Source organism: Pinus tabuliformis, chromosome 9 (genome assembly GCF_031772625.1).
Source record: "Pinus tabuliformis cultivar Carrire ecotype Pingquan chromosome 9, CPIR1, whole genome shotgun sequence".
NCBI classification, from domain to species: Eukaryota; Viridiplantae; Streptophyta; class Pinopsida; order Pinales; family Pinaceae; genus Pinus; species Pinus tabuliformis.
Genome location: NC_142307.1, coordinates 293979527 through 293989261, shown reverse-complemented (window position 1 = coordinate 293989261; position 9735 = coordinate 293979527). Strand labels below are relative to the sequence as shown.

At 31.8% G+C, this 9735-nt stretch overlaps 1 protein-coding gene across 1 annotated transcript; it reads right to left on the bottom strand.

Moving 5' to 3' along the window:
• Positions 1-1734: 1734 nt before the first annotated feature.
• On the bottom strand, positions 1735-7957 carry LOC149148347 (F-box protein PP2-B15-like). Its single transcript, XM_089439376.1, has 3 exons — positions 7545-7957; positions 2640-2758; positions 1735-2313 (listed from the first exon to the last, which is right to left on the bottom strand). Exons 1-3 carry the CDS (start codon positions 7821-7823, stop codon positions 1818-1820), a joined length of 894 nt encoding a protein of 297 aa, XP_089295502.1. The 5' UTR covers positions 7824-7957; the 3' UTR covers positions 1735-1817.
• Positions 7958-9735: the final 1778 nt, after the last annotated feature.

The window sequence follows — 9735 nt, the reverse complement described above, 5'->3', positions numbered from 1 at the left end:
TTTTTATTGTTTGGGACAATGCAACCCTTCAGATAGCCACCATCTAGTGTAGCATATACAGGACAAGTTGAATGTATGTGATTGCAAATTCTGAAAATATCTTAAAGTTGATAAACAAATAAGTCAAACCAGATTCCATAATATTTCTGAAATCAAATCAGCAATCAACTTAAAAATACCCCATATACAGACCTAATCCCTCACTGCGTTTAAAAAAAAATGAAGTGGATAAAAAGATAAGCCCAACCAAATTCCAAAAATTTCTGAAATCAATAATCAACTCAAAAATACCCTATATGCACCCTATACACCTGAATCCCTCACTGTTTTTCAAAAATGAATCCCTTGCTGTCTTTAAAAAAGGGTTCCGAATTTGGTTTACTGCACCTTCCTCTGTTCTCGTAATGGTCTTTCACCATCCCCTTGACCCTTGGATGTGTCCTGCCTACCTCACAGTATAGTGTCCAACCGCTCTCCGCTACGGTGAAAATACGAGGTGAATTGGATGGCTTAGTACTACGGTGAAAGTACGATGTTAGTTGGATGGCTCAGTAGTTCTCTTCTTTTGAGTGGGTCCTTGGAGGCGACTTTTACATGGTTGAGTGGGATGGGCATTTCTGTTTGATGAACGCAAATTTGAAATGGTTGCAAAAGGATGGTAGGCAGGCAAAAGACGTAGAGTCTAATAAAAAAAAGGGCAGAAAAATTGTATTCAATTTATAAGTCAATTATGGCATATTGGCCCTAAAGCGTGAGAATAGTATCGCAGCTTTGGTAAGGAACCTGTTACAAATTACAACTCAGGCTCATCCTCTTCTTTATTCAGATAAAGAATGTCGACATGGTGTACAAAAAGATTTCAAGACATGATATTCAGACCCATTGAGGTCAATTTAGCGGTCGATGCAAAGTATTAAATAAAAGAGAAAAATCAATGTTGCTCAAAAGCATATCTGCTGTCGTGTATATCTTGATCAATGCGAAGCAACCATTTTATATAATTTGGAGGTATAAAATCCTTGCTCCATGGAACCAAATTCTGATCTCATTGCTAAGTTTAATTCTAATCTCATTTCTCTGTCTTGATTCTGATATCATTTCTCAATCTTTTTCGCCACCTAGAATTTGATATTATTGCTAAATATAATTTTAGTTTTACATTTGATACCATTGCTAAAACTTTGCTATAGCTATTTTTGTACAGTAAATGTACTAGACAAATACATGTAATTGAACACAGCGAAATGACCTGAACTCTATTATGATAATTTCTGTTCATTGAATTTAGTCCACTAATCCAATAGACATGCATAAATTTGAACATAGCCAAATGAAAAACCTACATATTCCATGGAACTTGTTCAAATTGATCATAGTGAAATGAGAAATCTACATATTTCATGGAAATTGTTCGTTTTCCAAACCACCGGAAATGTTGATTACAAGCTTTCTATATACAACACCACCCCTATACTCATTACCATGGAAATTGTTTGTTTCCAAACCACCCGAAACGTTGATTACATGCTTTCTATGCTTTCTATATACAACACCGCTATACTCATTACTAGTTAGGAAACTTCCGGAAAAGGATAACATTATGCTGAGAATTGTGTAAAGGATTATTTTTTTAATGTTTATTATTGAACACCTTACTCATTATTTATTGTGGAGTACCAAACTAAAATCAAAAAATGATGATGAGTGGAGTGTTCACTTGAGCATTGGATAGACTAGTCTTTTACACACTTCTCTTCCAAAAAAATATTATCAACGTGAATAACTATTCATGAAAATCATCACATATCTCATTCAATTCATTTTTTACACGAAGAAGTAGGTTGAATCTTTACCCCATCTAAAAGAAGTCCACCTTTCCGAATCCTACCTTCCCAATCTCCCATGCAGAAATCTATTTTTCCTGGATTATCCCCCTCTTCATCCACAAAAAATCTGCCTGCATCAATCTCCATCCAACCCTCCTCTACATGTCTCGAGGTAGCCATCTGGTACCCATCATCTGCAACAGGTTTATCTGTGTCACTCAAAAACAGGGCATATATCTGATGGTCACCATCAGCAGTTGTAACTGAGAATTTGACTGGCTTATAATACCATCCATATGCCACAGGCCGAGTCGAATTGGGAAATGTGACTCTACATCCATAGGGAAGACCAATGGGATAACGTCTCTCATCGAGTTTGAGCCTGAATGAGATGGTATATTCCGTACCAAGAGACAAAACCTTGCAGTCAAATAGACCTCGCACTTCAAACCAGCTTACATTATGTAGTTCAACTGCCTCCTTGAAACTGCACTCCAAAGGCAAAACTGTGTTGTTAGCTTCTTCTTAACATTCCTGGTATGCGGTATCCAATCTGCACGGAGCAAAGTCAACGGTTGACTATACTCCACTCACAAAATGTTTACCTAAAATGTGTACCTTGTAAGAAAAGTCAACTGTTCACTTTGTTAAAAGTAAATTGCAAGAAAAGTCAACTGTTCACTTTGTTAAAAGTAAATTGTTGACTTGTGAAAAAAGACAATTGTAAACTTTGTCCAAAAAAAAGTTAACTGCATGCTAGAATCTAAAATCATAAGCTGAGGTAAAAAAATTGAAAGAATAATGTTGGATTACCTGGAGTCATCCCGAGATCTGCACAGACAATTCCCATCTTCATTTCCCCTAGTTATATGTAACTCTCTTGGGGACACGATAAAGCACAATTTGCCAGTGGCTCGCTCTATCCAGAACTTCTGAAATTGTAAGTAAAAAGCACTCAGGTCAATGGGGTCAAACATAACTATTCAACCATACTGAAGAAACTAAGATATTTTGAATGAAAGCTAAACTAGTTAACCAGAAAATACTTGTTAAATCAAATACATCCAACTATGGTGATGGGACATTTGTAATGTAGTATGCAAGATACAAATTGAATAGCTGACCAAACCTAGAAATCTGAGGGTAAACCGACTTCATCACAAGTTATGATTAGGTGCAAATTATACTTTCAAATGACATTGATCATCGTTACTTAAATTGCATGACACTGGGCAAGGGATGTGTAGGATAGGTGGACCTGAGTGTGCCGAACATGACATATTGACTTCTTAACCAGAAGGAGGGTATATATATGAGATATAGACAAGATTCATTTCCTAAGAAATTAGGATATTTACTCACTACAGCTATGTAACAAAGCCATTCAATGCATATGACATATTGACTCTACAAGAATACAACACTAACTACACCTAAACTTAAGTACATATTTGTATATGTTTAGATATTTTGTTCTAGCTAAACATAATTGATAGTTTGTTTATGAGAATCATAATTTAGCAAACTATAAATTCTATAAAAAGTTTCCTAACATACAATCAAAAATGTAAGACAAAGTGTACTTCAACCATTCGCCCAATACATATGACATATTGAATCCAAACGTTCCACCTAAAACTAAATCCATGTTTAAGATTATCAATATATTTTATATTAAAAATTTCATATAATTATCTTAGATTCATCTTAATTTACTTTTTTTAAATATTTTCGTATAATTAACAGATTTATTTTAAAATAGGTTCTTTTTAAATACTTTCAAGATATCAATGTTAATGTATTTAAATTTTAAGTATTTAAACTCTTTAAGAATACGAAAATATTTTGAACCATCTTGACACTCAATTTGAACAAACCATTTTGAACCACCCCTTCTCTGTGCTTGGCAAAATTCTGCCACTCTAAATACTACATTCCTCAAAATCGTGTCCACTCTAGATGCTACATTCTTTAAAGTCAAATTTTGAACCTATTAAATTTAGAAAAACGAGTGTTTTAAAGTCAAATTTTGAACCTATTAAATTTAGAAAAACGAGTGTTTGCAGCCTAATCTGTGTGCTGTTTAAACATTAAAATAATTTTGAAAAAAAAGCAATTTTATGGCTTACTTTGTAAGCCATATGCTCAGAAATTCATACAATTTTTCTATAGTGATCTGGAATTTGAAGATGAGCTAAAATATTAAAAATTTCTATTCATCTTAGTGATCTGGATTACCTCTGTTTTTAATGTGCTCAGAAATTCATACAAACATTCTATAGTGATCTGGAATTTGAAGATGAGCTAAAATATTAAAATAGTGATGGATTATCTCTGTTTTTAATGTGCTCAGAAATTCATACAAACATTCTATAGTGATCTGGAAATTGAAGATGAGCTAAAATATTAAAAATTTCATGTAATTATCTTAGATTCATCTTAGTGATCTGGATTACCTCTGTTTTTAATGTGCTCAGAAATTCATACAAACATTCTATAGTGATCTGGAATTTGAAGATGAGCTAAAATATTAAAATTTTCATATAATTATCTTAGATTCATCTTAATTTACTTTTTTTAAATATTTTCGTATAATTAACCTAGATTTATCTTAACATAGGTTCTTTTTAAATACTTTCAAGGTATCAAATTTCAATATTAATGTATTTAAGTATTTAAACTCTTTAAAAATACAAGAATATTTTGAACCATCTTGACGCTCAATTTGAACAAACCATTTTGAACTACTCCTTCTCTGTGCTTGGCAAAATTCTGCCACTCTAGATACAACATTCCTCAAAATTGTGTCCACTCTAGATGCTACATTCTTTAAAGTCAAATTTTGAACCTATTAAATTTAGAAAAACGAGTGTTTGTAGCCTAATCTGTGTGCTGTTTAAACATTAAAATGGCAAAATTCTGCCACTCTAGATACAACATTCCTCAAAATTGTATCCACTCTAGATACAACATTCCTCAAAATTGTGTCCACTCTAGATGCTACATTCTTTAAAGTCATTTGAACCTATTAAATTTAGAAAAACGAGTGTTTGTAAAACGAGTGTTTGTAGCCTAATCTGAGTGCTATTTAAACATTAAAATGGCAAAATTCTGCCACTCTAGATACAACATTCCTCAAAATTGTGTCCACTCTAGATACAACATTCCTCAAAATTGTGTCCACTACCTTCTTTAAAGTCAAATTTTGAACCTATTAAATTTAGAAAAACGAGTGTTTGTAGCCTAATCTGTGTGCTGTTTAAACATTAAAATAATTTCGGAAAAAAAACAATTTTATGGCTTACTTTGTAAGCCATATGTAACGTGTTTAAACTTGGACTGGTTAGGAATTGAATCCAGGACCTTTCACTGGCCAGTGGGCTGCTCTACTACCGAGTTACCTATGAGTTACATATGCCTCTTTCATGATGGGCAACCCTTTTCGATTTATGATCAAGGTGTGGATTGCTATCTCCAACTTTCGATTTTAATACCCATTGGATTTGTTTGGTGTACAAGTGACCTTAAAATGTAAATTTTACCTTTAGTCTCGGACATGAATCGGTGCTAGGCATATTTAAACTCTGAGAAATTTGTACCCTCTGATGGATTACCTCTGTTTTTAATGTGCTCAGAAATTCATACAAACATTCTATAGTGATCTGGAATTTGAAGATGAGCTAAAATATTAAAAATTTCATATAATTATCTTAGATTCATCTTAGTGATCTGGATTACCTCTGCTTTTAATGTGCTCAGAAATTCATATAAACATTCTATAGTGATCTGGAATTTGAAGATGAGCTAAAATATTAAAAATTTCATATAATTATCTTAGATTCATCTTAATTTACTTTTTTTAAATATTTTCGTATAATTAACCTAGATTTATCTTAACATAGGTTCTTTTTAAATACTTTCAAGGTATCAATGTTAATGTATTTAAGTATTTAAACTCTTTAAGAATACAAAAATATTTTGAACCATCTTGACACTCAATTTGAACAAACCATTTTGAACCACCCCTTCTCTGTGCTTGGCAAAATTCTGCCACTCTAGATACTACATTCCTCAAAATTGTGTCCACTCTAGATGCTACATTTTTTGAACCATCTTGACACTCAATTTGAACAAACCATTTTGAACCACCCCTTCTCTGTGCTTGGCAAAATTCTGCCACTCTAGATACTACATTCCTCAAAATTGTGTCCACTCTAGATGCTACATTCTTTAAAGTCAAATTTTGAACCTACTAAATTTAGAAAAACGAGTGTTTGGAACCTAATCTGTGTGCTGTTTAAACATTAAAATAATTTCGGAAAAAAAAACAATTTTATAAATCCATAGATAGAAAAGACCCTTACAATTTTCTGAATGAAAACCCAGTATCTGTAGCTTAATCTGTATACTGTTCAATCAAGCAAATAATTAAAAAAAAAAAAACAAAACCAGAAAGAGTGAACCATGAACAGAACTTGGGCCAGGTCCACATACATTGGAAGTATCTCAACATAACACAAACTAGCTTAACAAAGCTGGCCATTCAAAAATAAAAAACTAAATGTACTGGCATATATACACCATAACCTTGGAATTACAAGATGTTAAGCAAAATTAGTAAATTGGTTTTTGAAGGTGTTCACCTTGAATGACCCCTCTGGGCAACTAATAAATTTGGATTAAATGACCCCCTTGCAAACTAATAAATTTGGTTGAAGATGGATATATAACAGTCTGAGTAAGTAATTTCAGTAAATTTGGATTAAGATGGATATATGACAGTCCTGAGTAAGTAGTTTCAGCAAATCCTCTGAAACGTTTAATTATATTGTAATGATGAGACAGTCTGAGTAAGTAATTTCAGCAAATTTGGATTAAGATGGATATATGAGAGTCTGAGTAAGTAGTTTCAGCAAATCCTCTAAAACGTTTAATTATATTTTAATGATGAGATTGCAATCTGTGTCTCGAAATGGCTTGATCATAAGATGACTATTAACTTCAGTAAGATAAAAAATGATCTATCCGACCTTATTAAGGAGGTGGAATACTTCCACTAAGATTGAGACTAAAAATGATCTATCGAATCTGGTTAAGAAGATTAAATTGGAAATCTTTAAAAAAATATTCCTCCACTGTAAGATATAAAGATATAAATTATTGTGAATTATTTTGATTAGATATAAATTATTGTAAATTAGTTTGATGTTTTAGTATGGATGTTTCAATAGTCAATAAATTATTATGATTAATGTACATTTAATAAATTATTATTGTTAATGGACATTTATGGAAAAAATGTGTTACAATAAACATATCATAACAAAACACACTTCTCCATAAATCTTCACTCAACGCGCTTTTCCAGAAATCTTCGCTCAAGAACAATTTGATGTTGATGTTAATTAGAAATCTTTAGAAGTTTACTAGAAAAGCATTAGTTTGATATGATCATCACAGCAAATTCTCTGAACTAGTCCTTAGATAGAAAATTCTCTGAACTAATCCTAAATCTAAATCTAAGGTACAATATTCTAGTAACACAGGCAAACTTGTTATGATAGTTTTGAGAATAATTACATTTGGGAATCATTTTGCAACTAGGTGGGTTAAGTAGACAAAGAAAACTGATGATGAAGTCTGCATCTATAATTTACCATCCCTGCTGTAATTCAGATTGAAAGAGATTAAAAAAGGAAATATCAGTTCCATACTTACCTTTTTGCTGCAGACGATCAATTGGGGATGACAGAGTGTGAAATACAATTCTTTCTTGGAAGAGAACTGCAAAGGCGAATCGAGTCTTGAAAGAAGATGGCGATACTGAATTGGGAGCATTTTCTCCCATAACGAGTCCGAGTAACCGGCCAACCTGAATGTGTTGCTGACGGCGCTGAACCTGCAAACATCTCTGGGTGTGGTCAAGCCGAGTATAATCGACATGCAGCTCTCTGGCAAGTTTCCCAAACCCATGAGCCCTGCCTCATGCTTATCCATAATTCTGCAACAACAACGACTAGAAACTCAAATAGTATTTCACACCTACCCAGTACGCTTCCAGAATCCATTTTATAGTGGTTTCGATGGGGGTACTTTATCCTAATTCAATCCTTGCTTCGCTGCGAAGGCATTTGAGGGGTAATGCATTTTTGGTGTGTTAACCGTGATCGTAGGGATCGTTGCCGCAAAAACGTTACACGTTACACGCGCAATGATGGTGACGTGTTTCAGCTTTTAAAGGAACCGTTTTAAAGAAATAATAATTAAAAAAACACATACAAATATTAAGACGAACTTTATTTTATATATATATTTATATTGATATTTATATTTATATTTATATTTATGGTTATATTTATATTGATATTTATATTTATATTTATATTTATATTTATGGTTATGGTTATGGTTAGTTAACTGGATCATGGAACTAAGTATGGGTAGTAAGGCTGAGAAGATGTGATTTAAAGTTAATAATAATAAAGATTTTTTAATTTGGTAATTGGTTTGATTTTTTTATTCTATTTATATGAAGTTAATTTTAATTGTGCCAATACAATTTATGATTATTATCTCATTATTATGATTATAGAGAAATTATATATATATATATATAAAATTAGTAATTGGGGCATTTTATATTTTAGTAATATAAAGTGGATTCTCACTCTTTTCACTATAATCCGTAGGTGAACTAAAAATATATATAAGGTTGATTTCTATGGGTATCACTATAAACTTTTGTTAATGATTGAACAAGTGAGACATTCCGAATTTAGCACCAATAAACATTAATTAAAAAGTACTTTAACAATATATTATTTATTAATTGTTTTACACCAACAATAATTATAAATATTAAATCAACCTATGTTAAATTCATATCTATTAATAATCAAATTTCTTACTAAATGAGATGGAATTAAATAATTAAACATAAGACATTATTTTCAAAAGATTATTTTGATGGTACGAAGAGTATTAAATTATTAAAAAAAAATTATTTAATTTATTTAAAAATATTTAAAATTTAATTTTCACGTAATTTAAAATAAATAAATATTATTTTTTATAAAAAAATTGAAATGGATATCTGATTTATAGATGATACCGTTAAAATATTTTATATTAATTTAATAAAAAAAATTATTATGAAATATCTTGTAAAAATTCTAATTTTAAAATTTTTAAAATTTCAAATAATTACGAGTAACTAAAAAATTATAAGAAACTTTATCAAAAATTATATAAAACTTTTTCTATTGAAATATCTCGATATATTAACCATAATATAATTTTATAAATATATTTAAAAAATCTAACAACCATATTAACTACATATTTATTAATTAATATTAATTAAGTATTTATGTTAGGAATAACTTACATATTTATTAATTAATATTAATTACGTATTTATGTTAAGAGTAATCTACGAAGTGGAAGAATGGCCCAGTTTCTGTGGCCGCTTGGAAAAGCCTCCGGCTGCGGCTGCCGGCAATTCCTTCGCCCTCCGCCAGCTCCGCCACCCTCCGCATTAATCTCGAACTGAGAGTCTCTTAAATACATTTGCGTTCTGCCGCACGGTAAGTTAATTCACTATGGAATTTGAATTCGAACACAACCCGCGGGCTGCTCCCTCACCAATTCGACCCAGCATCCCCTGTAGCTCACCAGGTAACCAAAGCATTCTGGAAAACTCACTCTGTTTTCTAAGTTATGCTTTCTATGCTCCAGGGATCAGTTTCGTGCTCAACGTTTGGGGCTTGTTGGTGATTGCTGCTGGGATTTGTTTAAAGCGCATGCATATCTATGTATCCTTATTAAAGCAGATGCAACCTGAGCACCTATTGGTAACTTCAACCAAGCTCTGTGCTGAAGTACTTGCTTCTGCAGCTGATGGTTTGCT

Bases quoted from the DNA above. Each gene is read 5' to 3' on its own strand.
- LOC149148347 (XM_089439376.1), bottom strand. From the start codon at position 7,823: ATGGATAAGCATGAGGCAGGGCTCATGGGTTTGGGAAACTTGCCAGAG. The intron at 2,759-7,544 runs GTAAGTATGGAA...TTACAATTTCAG, and splicing joins TGATCGTCTGCAGCAAAAAG to AAGTTCTGGATAGAGCGAGC. The intron at 2,314-2,639 runs GTAATCCAACAT...TTTGGAGTGCAG, and splicing joins AGATCTCGGGATGACTCCAG to TTTCAAGGAGGCAGTTGAAC.